At 42.4% G+C, this 16,838-nt stretch overlaps 1 protein-coding gene across 6 annotated transcripts in view; it reads right to left on the bottom strand.

The window, feature by feature from the left end:
* Positions 1–16,838, bottom strand: part of LOC139582879 (CD2-associated protein-like) — a 114,177-nt gene that overhangs the window by 30,215 nt on the left and 67,124 nt on the right. For all 6 annotated transcript variants that reach the window (XM_071413296.1, XM_071413295.1, XM_071413293.1 and 3 more), the window contains 4 exons: positions 16,162–16,260; positions 15,963–16,019; positions 9,085–9,121; positions 7,803–7,865 (listed from right to left, as the gene is read on the bottom strand). In XM_071413296.1, coding sequence (XP_071269397.1) covers positions 7,803–7,865; positions 9,085–9,121; positions 15,963–16,019; positions 16,162–16,260 — 256 coding nt within the window. The remainder of the gene's footprint in view (positions 1–7,802; positions 7,866–9,084; positions 9,122–15,962; positions 16,020–16,161; positions 16,261–16,838) is intronic.

Genomic DNA, 16,838 nt, shown 5'->3' with positions numbered 1-16,838 from the left:
CTGTGCTGAGCTAACAATCGTTTGGTGTGCTTTCGCCGTAAATCCTTTCTGAAATCAGACATGTTGGCTGGATTCACAACATGTGTAGCTTTAAATTGTGATTTCATGAAAGATTGATTTTTATAGTAATATATTTGAATTTGGCGCGCTACATTTTTTTCTGGCTTTTGGCCAAGTGGAACGCTATCGTCCCACATATCCCAGAGATGTTAAAGCAAGGCCCCTGAACTCTCGTGTATTTTCTGCAATATGCAATGATATGAGCAGCGATCATGTAACACTTTTACAACACACAGAAGTGCGCTGGTTATCAAGGGGCAAAGTATTGACACGTTTTTTTGAATTGAGAGACGAGCTTAAAGTTTTCTTTACTGACCATAATTTTCACTTGTCTGACCGCTTGAAGACGAGTTTCTCACGACTGGCCTACCTGAGTGATGTTTTTCCTCGCCTGAATGATCTGAATCTAGGATTACATGGGCTCTCTGCAACTATATTCAATGTGTGGGAGAAAATTGAGGCTATGATTGAGTCTGCATTAACAAGGACAACACACAGGTCTTTCCATCATTCTATGATTTTTTGGGTGCCTTGTCAAATCGCGCTGTTAAGACACTGATGCCCTTTGCAACCATGTACCTATGTGAGAGTGTATTCACTAGCATGACAACTAAATACAGGCACAGACTGTGTGTGTGTGGGAAATGATTTAAGACAGACTCTCTCCAATACAACCCAACATTGCAGAATTATTTGCATCCTTTCAAGCACACCCTTCTCATTAACCTGTGGTGAGTTGGTCACAATTTTCAATGAACAAATAAGGTTTTATATGTAAGATGGCTAAATAAAGAGCAAAATGATTGATTATTATTATTTGTGCCCTGTTCCTATAAGAGCTCTGTCACTTCCCAAGAGCCGGGTTGTGACAAAAACTCACACTCATGTTTAATAAATGTATCGTATTGTGTGTGTAACAGGCTTACACTGATGGCAAAAAACAATATTTGAGAGTGCGCTGACCCTGGTGCTAGAGGGGGTATGCAGCTGGAGGTTGAATGTTTGAAGGGGTACGGGACTATAAAAAAAGTTTAGGAACCAGTGCAAGTTAGGAAGGATGACTGTATCTTTTGTAGTGACTGGGTGTATTAATACACCATCCAAAGTGTAATTAAAAACTTCACCATGCTCAAAGGGTTATTCAATGTAGGGCTGTTCCCGACAAAAAAAATTATCATGGTCAACCGAGAGTATTCTGTTCCAGTCAATTAGTCGAAAGTTTCAAAGGTGTATTTTTCCACATATAGACATCCTATGTGTTTTAATCAAATCAACTATATGTACTGAGCTTGTATGATGCTTTAAAAAACATGAAATAATTAAGATACACAAATGACAAGAGGGAGTCCGACCGCAATTGATTTGATTGTGACAGGCCGGGCTCAGACTGTGTGACTAGCATCAGTTGTCTCTCTCTCTCGTCCCTGCTGCAGCGACCACCACAGAACATCAACAGTGTTTATCACGCTGTCCATGTTGCTGAAGCTGTAACATAATTACCGCCACTTCTGACTGAAAAATTGTTACCAAAATCCCTCATTTGTTTAGGAAAAACATTGCCTATTCCCTCAACCCTTGCTTTCTTTACGTGACACATGTATGCATCGCATGCACGTGACCAATAGAGACTGACCTATAGCGTATCATAATCACATCAATAAATTGGTTATAAATACAGGAGATCACAAAATAAAAGGTAAGGAACAAGCGCTGCGTGCATATTATGTGTGCCAAACTGGTGCAGTTAGATGACAAAATATTTTTCTGACCGTTTGGAACAACGTAAAACACTAAAGAAATAATAAGCGTGCCATAGAGTCGGTTGTAACTTTTTTAAAGAAAGCCTTTATTACAGCAAAAACTAAAAACAGATGCATGCACTCGTGAATGCAATTGCAGACATGGAACGGTTTATTAATTGTTTACGCTAATTATTCAAGGGACGCTTTGTTATTTTATAACTAAAATGCTTGACTGCATATCAAATCATGATTGACTCATATGCTGTGTGATGACAGGAACAAATTAATTATTGATTGATACAGCAGCCTGTATACAGTAAGTATTGAAATACAGGCATGAGTAAGTTACGCTATTAAGAATAAACAGGATGCGCTCCTAGGCCTAAAGCTCGATGGTGGTTATACAAGGCTGCTATACTAAGCCTACATTACATTTATTAAAATGGCCAACGATTTCAAGTCTGTATGTAAGCAGCAGTCGCTCTGAGTTACTGATGGCTGTTTAACAGTCTGATGGAATTGAAATCTCTCGATCCCAGCTTTGATGCACCTGTACTGACCTCGCCTTCTGGATGGTAGCAGGTTGAACAGGCAGTGGCTCTGGTGGTTGTTGTCCTTGATGATCTTTCTGGCCTTCCTGTGACATCGGGTACTGTAGTTGTCCTGGAGGACAGGTAGTTTGCCCCCAGTGATGGGTTGTGCAGACCGCACCCCCAAATTTCTTCAGCCTCCGGAGGTTGAAGAGGCACTGTAGTCAATGAACAGCATTCTTACATAGGTATTCCTCTTGTCCAGATGGGATAGGGCAGTGTGCAGTGTTATGGCGATTGCATCGTCTGTGGACTTATTCGGGCGGTAAGCAAATTGAAGTGTTTCTAGGGCAGGCCTAGGCAATTGCAGTCCTCGGGGGCCTGATTCATGTCACACCTTTCCCCCATCCCTAGCAAACACACCTGATTTAAACTAAGTGCATTTTTAACTGAAGATCATAATTAATTGATTATTGGAGTCAGGTGTGTTAGCTGGGGCAAAAGCGTGACACCAATCAGGCCCCCGAGGACTGGAGTTGCTCAGGCCTGGTCTAGGGTGACAGGTAAGGTGGAGGAGAATTGTGAGGAATTCTAGGTCAGGTGAACAACAGGACTTGAGCTCCTGTATGTTGTTGCAATTACACCATAAGTTGTTAATCATGAAACATACACCCCCACCCTTCTTCCCGATGTTTATTCCTGTTGGCGCAAAGTACAGAGAATCCAGGTGGCTGTACTGACTCCGACAGCATATCCCGAGAGAGCCATGTTTCCGTGAAACAGAGTATGTTACATTCCCTGATGTCTTTCTGGAAAGCAACCCTTCCCCTAATTTTGTCTACCTTGTTATCTAGAGACTGGACATTAGTGAGTAATATACTCAGAAGCGATGGGTGGTGTGCTCGCCTCCAAAGTCTGACCAGAAGGCCGCTCCGTCTACCTCTTCTCCGGCTTGTTTTGGGTCGGCCTCTGGAATCAGTTCAAATGCCCTGGGTGGTTCGGACAAAGGATCCACTTCGAGAAAGTCCTATTCCTGGTCATTGTGCTGGTAAGTTGACGCCGCTATGATATCTAATAGTTCTTCCCAGCTGTATGTAATAACACTTAAGATTTTCTGTGCTAACAAATACATGTAAATGTAAGAAATACAATTTTAAAAAACGAAATACTGCAAAGTTTAAAGGACTAGAAGCGAGGCAGCCCTCTGCATATTTGTATATGGAAAATGGCGCTGACAAAGAGAGATGACAGTCCATCATTGCTTTAAGAAATGAAGGTCAGTCAGTGCGGAAAATTTGAACAATTTTGAAAGTTTCTTCAAGTGCAGTGGCAAAAACCATCAAGTGCTATGATGAAACTGGCTCTCATGAGGACCGCCACAGGAAAGGAAGACCCAGAGTTACCTCTGCTGCAGAGGATACGTTCATTAGAGTTAACTGCACCTCAGAATGCAGCCCCAGTAACAGACATCTCAACATCAACTGTTCAGAGGAGACTGCGTGAATCAGGCCTTCATGGTCGAATTGTTGCAAAGAAACCACTACTAAAAGGACACCAATAATAAGAGGAGACATGCTTGGGCCAAGAAACACGAGCAATGGACATTAGACCAGTGGAAATCTGTCCTTTGGTCTGATGAGTCCAAATGTTAGATTTTTGATTCCAACCGCCATGTCTTTTTGAGATGCAGAGTAGGTGAACAGATGTGCTGTTCCCACCATGAAGCATGGGGGAGGTGGTGTGATGGTGCTTTGCTGGTGACACTATCAGTGATTTATTTAGAATTCAAGACTCACTTAACCAGCATGGCTACCACAGCATTCTCCATCTGGTTTGCGCTTAGTGGGACTATAATTTGTTTTCAACAGGACAATGACCCAACACACCTCCAGGCTGTGTAAGGGCTATTTGACCAAGAAGGAGAGTGATGGGAGTGCTGCATCAGATGACCTGGCCTCCACAATCACCCGACCCCAACACAATTGAGATGGTTTGGGATGAGTTGGACCGCAGAGTGAAGGAAAAGCAGCCAACAAGTCCTCAGCATATGTTGAAAAGTATTCCAGGTGAAGCTGGTTGAGAGAATGCCAAGAGTGCGCAACACTGTCATCAACGCAAAGGGTGGCTAAATTGAGCAACATTGTCAACAGCACACGGATGTTTCAGAACCGCGGACAGTGGCCGCTATCTGCATTTGTTAACTAATATAATTTTTATTAGCGTTGCACCATTGTTCTTTTGTAATATCACCATATACAATTTCAGTAGCACATGTCTTAGAGCGATTGACTATGCCATCCCCACAGCCTCCACAAAGAATTAGTCCACTCAGACAGGCGCGATACAGTATGGTACACCATGAATTATAATTTTTTGCTACTGCTCGACTAAATACATCTCGGTCGGCCAACACCCTATCGACCAAACAATCGACTAAATGGGGTCAGCCCTAATTCAATGTCTGTTTTTTTACCCATCTACCAATAGGTGCCGTTCTTTGGAAGGCATCGGAAAACCTCCCTGGTCTTTGTGGTCGAACCTGGGTTTGAAATTCACTGCTCGACTGAGGGACCATACAGATAATTAATTGAATGTGTGGGGTACAGAGATGAGGTAGTCGTCATGTTAAACACTATTATTGCACAGAGTAAGTCCATACAACTTATGGGACTTGTTAAGCAAAGTTGTACTCCTGAACTTATTTAGGCTTACCATAACAAAGGTGTTGAATACTTATTGACTCAAGACATTTCAGCCTTTCCTTTTTTAATAATTTAATTATAAAAATATAATTCCACTTTGACATTATGGGGTACTGTGTGTAGGCCAGTGAAACAAAATCTCAATAAATTTTAAATTCAGGCTGTAACAGCAAAATGTGTAAAAAGTCAAATGGTGTGAATTCTTTCTGAAGGCACTGTACATAATGTCTCTTACACAATAGGTGGGAGAAATCATAGAATTTCTATAGGATAAATAAAACCATCCATAGTATGTGTGAACTGGTGGCCAATCTGATAAATTGTCCAACGATTGTATTAAACTATAATTGTATAAACCTTCACTTGTTAATAAAGAGAAGGCTGAAGAAACAAGTGTTGTGTTTATCCAGGAGGACACATTTCCCAACATATGAAATAAAAAGATGAGACTGTGCTCCTCTATTAATACCCTGGGGTATGGTAGGGTATGGCTAGGACTGGTGCTACTACTGCTAAACTCCCACTGATTAAAAAGTCACCGCTGTAGCGAGGGAACCAGGACCAGGTCAAAAGCACATTAGCATAATCACCACCGCCCTTCAAGCTGTTCTACTGTCAAAAAGTGGATCCCTACTGTTCTCTGTATGACAAGTGTGTCTAGGGTCTAGACCCTTGAGGACAGCTTTACTGAGCATTCACAGTTATTTATTCATATTATTTATTAAGTTATTCATGTGGGGTCCAAATGCACAGGCAAATGTCGGCTTTCTCCTTGACACTTGGTACGAACACTTAGTAAATCAAGACCTGCATGTCTATCGGCAAACAGAGCAAACTCTGCTTTGGTGTTACGGATGAGACTGACTCCCCACACACATAAACCCAGTTAGGGCCAGGTTGAACTGCAATGCCGCGAAAAATATATATACAGTGAGGGAAAAAAGTATTTGATCCCCTGCTGATTTTGTACGTTTGCCCACTGACAAAGAAATTATCAGTCTATAATTTTAATGGTAGGTTTATTTGAACAGTGAGAGACAGAATAACAACAAAAATATCCAGAAAAATGCATGTCAAAAATGTTATAAATTGATTTGCATTTTAATGAGGGAAATAAGTATTTGACCCCTTCTCAATCAAAAAGATTTCTGGCTCCCAGGTGTCTTTCATACAGGTAACGAACGGAGATTAGGAGCACACTCTTAAAGGGAGTGCTCCTAATCTCAGTTTCTTACCTGTATAAAAGATACCTGTCCACAGAAGCAATCAATCAATCAGATTCCAAACTCTCCACCATGGCCAAGACCAAAGAGCTCTCCAAGGATGTCAGGGACAAGATTGTAGACCTACACAAGGCTGGAATGGGCTACAAGACCATCGCCAAGCAGCTTGGTGAGAAGGTGACAACAGTTTCTGTGATTATTCGCAAATGGAAGAAACACAAAAGAACTGTCAATCTCCCTCAGCCTGGGGCTCCATGCAAGATCTCACCTCGTGGAGTTGCAATGATCATGAGAATGGTGAGGAATCAGCCCAGAACTACACAGGAGGATCTTGTCAATGATCTCAAGGCAGCTGGGACCATAGTCATCAAGAAAACAATTGGTAACACACTATGCCGTGAAGGACTGAAATCCTGCAGCGCCCGCAAGGTCCCCCTGCTCAAGAAAGCACATATACATGCCCGTCTGAAGTTTGCCAATGAACATCTGAATGATTCAGAGGACAACTGGGTGAACGTGTTGTGGTCAGATGAGACCAAAATGGAGTTCTTTGGCATCAACCCAACTTGCCGTGTTTGGAGGAGGAGGAATGCTGCCTATGACCCCAAGAAACCATCCCCACCGTCAAACATGGAGGTGGAAACATTATGCTTTGGGGGTGTTTTTCTGCTAAAGGGACAGGACAACTTCACCGCATCAAAGGGACGATGGACGGGGCCATGTACCGTCAAATCTTGGGTGAAAACCTCCTTCCCTCAGCCAGGGTATTGAAAATGGGTCGTGGATGGGTATTCCAGCATGACAATGACCCAAAACACACGGCCAAGGCAACAAAGGAGTGGCTCAAGAAGAAGCACATTAAGGTCCTGGAGTGGCCTAGCCAGTATCCAGACCTTAATCCCATAGAAAATCTGTGGAGGGAGCTGAAGGTTCGAGTTGCCAAACGTCAGCCTCGAAACCTTAATGACTTGAAGAAGATCTGCAAAGAGGAGTGGGACAAAATCCCTCCTGAGATGTGTGCAAACCTGGTGGCCAACTACAAGAAACGTCTGACCTCTGTGATTGCCAACAAGGGTTTTGCCACCAAGTACTAAGTCATGTTTTGCAGAGGGGTCAAATACTTATTTCCCTCATTAAAATGCAAATCAATTCATAACATTTTTGACATGCGTTTTTCTGGATTTTTTTGTTGATATTCTGTCTCTCACTGTTCAAATAAACCTACCATTAAAATTATAGACTGATCATTTCTTTGTCAGTGGGCAAACGTACAAAATCAGCAGGGGATCAAATACTTTTTTCCCTCACTGTATGTGATATCGGAGAGGATGTGATTGGTGGGGTGGGCTCTCATCCGGAGAGCCACATGTCCCTTGGAGCAGTCGGGGCTGATTGGGAGGTGGGAGGTGTTGTCTACAACCTTCTTCACACCAACTCATCTGCTGGAGCACAAGTGCTGCTCCCAGGGGGGAGAGGGGAGAGGTTTCTCACCACTTAATGGGAAAGGGCAGATGGGTGGAAGGGAGGGAAGAGGGCGACCCTTACCTCTATCCTCAGGATGGGGATGCTGGGGCTTCTTGTCGGCGCTCGGGACCTCGGGTTTTCGACCTGAAAAGCGAAGCATGTTGCCGTTGTTTAGTAACGTCCTCCTCTCTTTACCGTGGATCTATGAGTCTATGAGGACAGCCACTCGAGCACAGAGCAAACTAAACAGATATTCTGCAGACAGGATGTGGAGACACACATAAGTGTTTCCTGTGCAGACTAAAGGGAGTACAGAAATCTTTGCAGTGCTTTTTGCAAGCGTCTGTAACTTCAGATGTGGGTGTGCTAGATATGAGCCTTTCGTTCAATCAGTCTTAGCACCCCTCTCGGAAACAACAACCTCAGAAGAGAAAACATTATTTTTTCCTATCAAGACAGATATCTAGGTGAATGCCGGTGCTATATAGAACAGCCAAGTACCTTCGTCAATTCGGAAAAGTCTATATACAAATATGTGAGCACTTAGAATGAATGGGCCTAGTCATTAAACCTACACCTTAAGGGCATTAGGGAAGTCTCCATGCCTCCAGAGATCTAGATCTATGGCATAGTTAAAACCCATTATACCAGAGGTCTTGTATCTAACAGACGCAGGGATGAAAGCCCTAGGAGTCTGCTATGAGACTACATTGTGCTATCAGACAGGAGTCAAAGGATCCTAAATACCTACATGCATCACGTCTCTGTCGGCCTTGGCAGTTCGGCTTTGATCTGGACTGAGTGTACTACTTGGTAGTAAACAAAGTTGGGAAAGTCTTAGATGTTGGTTTCTTTGCCCTGAAACTTGAACCCCTTGGGGTCGTAGCGCAACACAGTCATCATCTCAACTCAAGGCATTCTTAATAACGCACCAATTTAGGCATCCTCTCGGAGATTTACAGCAATTGCCACTTAGGAAAATCTTTGAGTGGCATTTAAATCTATAAAGCATCCCCTAACCAAGCATTCAGAACTGGAAATGACAATTATCTGGTGGATTTTTCACCTTGTCGGCTGAGGAATTCGAGCAAGTGACCTTCGGTTACTGGCCTAACACTCTAACCGCTAGGCTACCTGCCGCCCATGATATTAGGTGACAGGATGTGCTAATGGACACAGGCAGAGGTACACGTTTATGTTTGTCTGCCCATATTGTTTGCTACTGTACTAGAGACATGGGGATGTTTTGAAGATAAGAAGTCGCCCGCTGCCTGCCTCTCCGTTAACTGATAGTGATCTACTACACATGCTCATCTACAGGAGATTGATGATGGTCACATGTTCCTTATGAAACGGGCCTTACCTATGCTTTTTGATGGTGGCGGCAGCTTCTTGAGTATCTGAAAAACACAAAGTGGGTCAATACAGTAGCCCTCAGTTTAAACAGACTCCCAGCAGACACACCATGATGGCCAACAAGTACAGAGAGAAAGAGCACTTTCTTGCCCCACTGAATTAGGTTAAACATTCAGGGAATATGTTAAGTACAGTACGTAGTAAGGTAACAAGTCAAGTCTTTTTCCGAAAGAAAAGCAACCCAGAATACCTTGTTATGGGTGACAAAACTGATGAAAAACAACCCAGAACGAATTTGAATTGGCCATACCTCAAGGGACGCAGAATTTTTGAATTGAAGGAAGAAATGAATTCAAACCAATTCAACTAAGACATGAAACATGAGTCTCATTCATTTGACTAATCATTTATCAAAAGGATAAACCACTTATTAATGTAAAGAATACACATACCATTTCAAATATTAGTTTGATTAGAACTCAGATGACAAACCAACAGTATTTTATCTTTGTCATGAGATGTTAGATTGTTCCATTCCATACTAGTGTTTGATCTATGTATTCTGTATCACGGCCTGGTATGGCAACAGCTCCACCCTCAACCGGAAGGCTCTATTATCTATCCAGTTGCCTAGTCACTTTACCCCTACTATATGCACATCGCTACTTCAGTTACCTTGTACCCCTGCACATCGACTTGGTACTGGTACACCCTGTATATAGCCATGTTATTTTTTACTCGTTATTCGTTATTTACTGTGTATTTACTCCTTGTGTCAAATCACCCCTTTCCCTTTGTCCCTCCATTTGCACGTTCACACGTGCTTCCGCCATATGCACAAGTGTCCCAAAGCTGAGGGAGTGAAAGGGTTAAGGGGCTAATTAATCCCTTCGAAAACAACTTAGACCGAGTCAGCTACACTGCCGGCTTCAGAGCGAAGTGGTATCCCATAACACAACGCATCATTTTTAAGTTTGCGCAATTTCACACAAAATAATAGTCATCCCTAATTATGAGTCACCTGTATTTGTATGTGTTGGATTTCAAGGCTTGATAAATGTAACATATTAAATACCTCCCAAATTATTTTTTGAACTGTTACTGGGGGTTTATATCTACGAGGGGAATGTTCTCATTTGAAGGTCATGCTTGTTTTATTATTTAAAAGTGGAACATGAATTGCATTATTCAAGTCATGAGTGTGTCCTGAAATTGATTGGTTTATTTGATCCCTTGCCACTCTTGAACTCACCGTCTGAGTTTCATCAGCAACATGTGACAACAGAGCGCCCTCCAAGCGAGTTGGTAGGGGTGAGGGGATGGTTTGTGAACACCGAAAGACAGTAGGCCTAGGGTTAATTGTTTGTTCAAGGGGACACAACGTTTTCATAAGTGCGCAACTAAATTCAATTGTTTTGGGGCAATTGCTCAGATGAATTTCACATTTAACAAAGAAGAAAGGCAGGGTCTGTTCAACAATTGTTTGTTGCTCCAGAGAATGACTGCCCTTTGCTGTAATCTTAACAACAATGTTTGGATGATTTTGGTCTTCATCAGTTTCTTTAAATTCTTCCCAATTCATGGTATTATTTGTGCCTGACTTCTGTAATATATTTGAACATGCTTAGACTGTAGTCTACCTGATATCATTCCAATTTAAATGGTATATCAATAGCAACACAGGGCTTCCTTACTGTAAAGTCATGTGCCAGAGATGCCGATGTCACGGCAGCTGTTCCAGGGATCCAGCCTGAGCAATGCACTGGGCCAAATCACTGATCTACAAATCACCTTGCACCTTAGATAAAGATGAAGGAATCTGCACAGCGCCTTGCTCAGGCCCATCAGTGTGTCAGAGACTAGAGGGCTGAGGAAGAGTGATGCCAGGCATCTAATGCGGAGGCCAGAGCATGAGTCAGAAGAGAAGCACATGCTCCAAATGAACACAACAAGCAATTATGCTCAGTTTCCATGAATAACTTACACTGAACTTAACATGTGCTTTAATGTTTGTCCTATGGAATTACATTACGTCCTTAATAGATGATGCCAAGCAGTAAGACACCGCAGTAACACTGACAGCTTCTAGACAATAAGTGTGTGCTTTATATTCATAGCCCACATTCAATAAGTTTGTAAGTTTTTCCACAAGCCCAATGAGATCATTCTATTATAGTGTGATGACAACTTCCATGGCAACTTTCCATGTTAAGGCTATACCTGAGAATTAATTGCAGACAAACTGTGGTAGTCAAGAGGGAACGAGCAATCTTTATCAACAGCATCAGTGGGTCACCTATGAGTGGTGGATTAGGAGGTTTAAAGCTCAGTCTTTCTCCTGTAAGTAAACGTCATGCAGTGATAATAGGATGGATACAGCCACAGGCCACTGCAACATTTCAGATTGATAATGTTCCTTGCCAGCACCACAAAAGATGCATACCGGGATATGTATGCTGTAACAATCCACACTGGGAGTTTATACCATGCTGGCAAAAACTATTTAGAAAGAGAGAGAGATGGAGAGAAAGAAAACAAGAATGAAAACAGAGAAAGAGAGAGAGAGCAAAAGAGACTGCCCTGGTAACCTCTTAATGGAGATCTGTTTATGGCTGCCCTCTACCGAGCATCTAGCAGAGCTGAGAACATACCCTTCCCATCCCTCCCTCTCATGAACATTTGACCAGCGTGTGTTTCTCAACCATCACATGAGCCAGTGCTCATCACATTCCCTCTGCCTAGGCCAGGGCCTTAAACAAAGGGCAACATTGAGCTCATTTATGGAGTAAAAACTCTCCCAATGCTCTGGGCCAAAAGACTGTGCTCCACCACTGCTTCACCCATTGACCTACATGTTGGGGGGCAGAGCAGCGTGTTCACTCCACAGGGCCGTGACACAACAACAGCCACTGTGTGGGCCGATGAGGCAACAACGGCCAGGACTCTTTGCCATGGCGATGGAACTAGTTCAAGTACCAGGAACTTTACTTACGATTAAAAGGAATCTTCTTCAAAATTCAACAAATGACTATTTAGCTGGAGGATACTTTTTGACCAGAAGGAATTGATAGTGTACACTTCTCTTTGAACAGAACAGCTGTGAGCAATGTCCCCTCTAAGCTGTGCGCGTGCTCGTGCGCAGCTTTCCCAGGACTGCCGCGCAGATGATACCAGCCCGCAAAGAGATGCACGAGATTGAACTTCCCTCAACATTAGTAGTTTGCCCTGTTAGTTTACATAATCAATGTGTCCCTCTAATGTGGGAATTGTGATCAAATCAACATATTGTCCACCTTTCAATGCAACATACCGAAACAAATCTAACAAGACTGTGTGATTTTGATGTAGGCAGAGCGCAACGCCTGAGGATTCTATTGACAGCACAACACATGTAGCCACGTGTGCACATTTATTCATATTCTTTGCTGGTTAATAACCTAGTTACAGATCATTTCTGGTCTGCAATGGGGTGTGATTGCTTCCTACAACAGCACAAAATGTGTACATTTCTAGCCATCCTTGAAAATCGAGTCAGAGCTTTTTTATGTCTTAAAGGGGCAGTGTTGTATTTTGAGACAGGCTTGAGTAAGTTAAGACGCCAATAGGCAGAGGGTAGCAGCCATACATTGTCTGATTCACTATAATAATGGTATGGGGATAATAATTAATTTTATTTTGTATAAAATCGCATTGAACGTTGGCTACATTGAACAACACACATAGGTTACTACTGTAGGCTGTATCATAGAAACGTTATTAGATGCATTTTCTCCATTGTTTTTGATGGTATGCCATTCTGGTAGACCTATATCAGGAATGCAGGCCCGCCCAAAAAATACATATATATTTTTGGGGGAACTCAGTTGGAGTCTCAACTTCCTGTTGAGAGTTAGAATAGTAGAATATACAACGTGCAATTTCAACATTTGGTTGTGCATCAGCAGTTTCTCTCTCTCAATTAGCCATGTCAACTAGACGCTTTTTTGGTAAATTAGTCGCTATCTAAACTTGTAGTAATAATGGTTGAACTACCGACCGGGGGCCCCCAATGATTTTGTTAGGCCGTCTCACTCCGAAATCATTAAAAACTGCAAACATTTCTCCCCACCCTATGACAAAATTTGTAGAGTTGCAGGAAATTACCTGTAAAACTGAAGAAAACAAATCCTCCACCCCATGGCAAAATTATTTGAAATGTATGAAATTTGTTAAAAAATTGCTAAATCTTTTGCATCAAACTTGCTTTAAAACTGCAATGTTTTCTCTATGCCCCATGGCAAAATGCCGCTAAAATGCTTGCAAGGTGCGGGGGGCCCCTCAACAAAATGTAACTTAGGACCCCAAAAGGCTATGTCTCTGACTGCATGTGTGGGTATGGCTAAGGGTACGCAGACCCGCAAGCCACTGCGGCCCCTCATGTTAAGTTCAGTTTTTCTGTGGCCCACACCCCTATCAACAAGCAGCATACCACCCTGCATCCCACTGCTGGCTTGCTTCTGAAGCTAAGCAGGGTTGGTCTTGGTTGGTCCCCGGACAGGAGACCAGATGCTGCTGGAAGTGGTGTTGGAGGGCAAGTAGGAGGCACCCTTTCCTCTTGTCTAAAAAAATATCAAAATGTCCCAGGGCAGTGATTGGGGACATTGCCCTGTGTAGGGTGCCGTCTTTCGGATGGGATGTTATATGGGTGTACTGACTCTCTGTGGTCACTAAAGATCCCATGGCACTTATAGTAAGAGTAGGGGTGTTAACACCGGAGTCCTGGCTAAATTCCCAATCTGGCCTTCATACCATCACCTAATCATCCCCAGCTTACAATTGGCTCATTCATCCCCCTTTCTCTCCCCTGTAAGTATTCCCCAGGTCATTGCTGTAAATGAGAATGTGTTCTCAGTCAACTTAATTGGTAAAATAAGGGTTAAATAAAAACAAAAAATTAGACTAAATTTGCTCAGACCCAAACATTTTTTGAAGGAACATTTCCTGTGAGGAGTCTTAGCTAAAGACAAGATTAAAACTGTGAGAGCTCAGAAACTACAGTTGAAGTCGGAAGTTTACATTCACTTAGGTTGGAGTCATTAAAACTCGTTTTTCAACCACTCCACAAATTTCTTGTTAACAAACTATAGTTTTGGTAAGTCAGTTAGGACATCTACTTTGTGCATGACACAAGCAATTTTTCCAACAATTGTTTACAGACAGATTATTTCACTTATAATTCACTATATCACAATTCCAGTGGGTCAGAAGTTTACATACACTAAGTTGACAGGGCCTTTTAAACAGCTTGGAAAATTCCAGAAAATGATGTCATGGCTTTAGAAACTTCTGATAGGCTAATTGACATAATTTGAGTCAATTGGAGGTGTACCTGTGGATGTATTTCAAGGTCTACCTTCAAACTCAGTGCCTTTTTGCTTGACATCATGGGAAAATCAAAAGAAATCACCCAAGACCTCAGAAAAAAATGGTAGACCTCCACAAGTCTGATTCATCCCTGGGAGCAATTTCCAAACTCCTCAAGGTACCAGGTTCATCTGTACAAACAATAGTGCGCAAGTATAAACACCATGGGACCACTTAGCCGTCATACCGCTCAGGAAGGAGACATGTTCTGTCTCCTAGAGATGAACGTACTTTGGTGCGAAAAGTGCAAATCAATCCCAGAACAACAGCAAAGGACCTTGTGAAGATGCTGGAGGAAAAAGGCACAAAAGTATCGATATCCACAGTAAAATGAGTCCTATATCAACATAACCTGAAAGGCCGCTCAGCAAGGAAGAAGCCACTGCTCCAAAACCGCCATAAAAAAGCCAGACTACGGTTTGCAACTGCACATGGGGACAAAGATCGTACTTTTTGGAGAAATGTCCTCTGGTCTGATGAAACAAAAAATAGAACTGTTTGGCCATAATGACCATCGTTATGTTTAGAGGAAAAAGGGGGAGGCTTGCAATCCGAATAACACCATCCCAACCGTGAATCACGGGCGTGGCACCATCATGTTGTGGGGGTGCTTTGCTGCAGGAGGGACTGGTGCACTTCACAAAATAGATGGCATCATAAGGGAGTAAAATTATGTGGATATATTGAAGCAACATCTCAAGACATCAGTCAGGAAGTTAAAGCTTGGTCGCAAATGGGTCTTCCAAATGGACAATGACCCAAAGCATACTTCCAAATTTGTTGCAAAATGGCTTAAGGACAACAAAGTCAAGGTTTTGGAGTGGCCATCACAAAGCCCTGACCTCAATTCTATAGAAAATTTGTGGGCAGAACTGAAAAAGTGTGTGAGAGCAAGGAGGCCGAGAAACCTGACTCAGTTTCACCAGCTCTATCAGGAGGAATGGGCCAAAATTCACCCAACGTAGTGTGGGAAGCTTGTGGAAGGCTACCCGAAACGTTTGACCCAAGTTAAACAACTTAAAGGCAATGCTATCAAATACTAATTGAGTGTATGTACACTTCTGACCCACTGGGAATGTGATGAAAGAAAGAAAAGTTCTCTACTATTATTCTGACACGTCACATGATTAAAATAAAGTGGTGATCTCAACTGACCTACGACAGAATTTTGACTAGGATTAAATGTCAGGAATTGTGAAAAACTGAGTTTAAATGTATTTGGCTAAGGTGTATGTAAACTTCAACTGTATTATGTATGAATATTTAGAGAAAGCATAAGTTTCAGTCTAAAGTGAGTGATGACTCACAGAGCCCCCTGACAAAGACCACACATTATGGTGGATACAATATCAGCAGAACATTCCCAGGATACCACTCTCATCATAACTGTGTTTTATATCAATGGAAGATGCCCATATGAATTCTGTGAACATACACCAACACCATGTACTCTAACACAAGCATGTGGACAGCCCAGCGTACCTCTTCTGCTTCCTGCTTGGGAGACAGTTTGACTGATCCTCTTGATGTGGGAGCCGGCTGCAACATGAAGACAGTTTTTAGAACTAAACATGCATGATCATAAGACAAATGACTGACTTAACACACAGGCTACTAGAGGATAAAAAGGCAACTAGGGAACACATATGGGTTCTGGCGTTCACTTCCACTTTTATCTTACCTCTTTGTCTTCATCTAACATAACAGCCACAAAGTTGTCAGGAAAGACGCCCTCTTTACCTCCGATCTCCCCTCGCCACCACCCCGGCTCCCCCGTGTCCTGAAACATAATAACTTTAATGGTGAAGCACTTTTCAAACATTATGATGAAAAGGCTAAGATAAAATCACAGAACATCATAATACAGACAGTTGGGAGACGGGAGTCTGAGAAACATTTTAAATGTCTGCATCAGGCCATTTTGTAATCAAAAGAAATTCTCCCATCTCCTCTCAATAAACAATGATTATTTTCATTCAATATAAAATCAGCCTCACTTGATGTTAGATGCAGCGTTCACATATGCAGCGTTTACGGTGAATGCAGTCTCCGCGAACGAAGAAACATTGCCTTTAGATTTCAAATCAAGTTGAATGCAGCCCTTGAACATCAATCTGCTTAATGGACACTAGATGGCGCTTAAACAGCTTGATTTACCCGCAGCAAAACATGATCTTTCATAATGTGTCTGCCTTAAATAACAAACCATGATTCGAGAGACACATCATCTCTTAATGGTAACTCAACCTCTCCAGACGGACTAGCACTATGTCTTGACCGCATTCCCAGTCAGGGCATTAATGCTTTTCTTCAGGGTGTGAAATTCAAGTCCCCAGTCTCTGGCCAACATCAAGGGAA

The sequence above is a fragment of the Salvelinus alpinus genome, chromosome 8, assembly GCF_045679555.1.
Source record: "Salvelinus alpinus chromosome 8, SLU_Salpinus.1, whole genome shotgun sequence".
NCBI lineage: Eukaryota > Metazoa > Chordata > Actinopteri > Salmoniformes > Salmonidae > Salvelinus > Salvelinus alpinus.
This window is presented reverse-complemented; position numbering and strand designations above follow the sequence as displayed.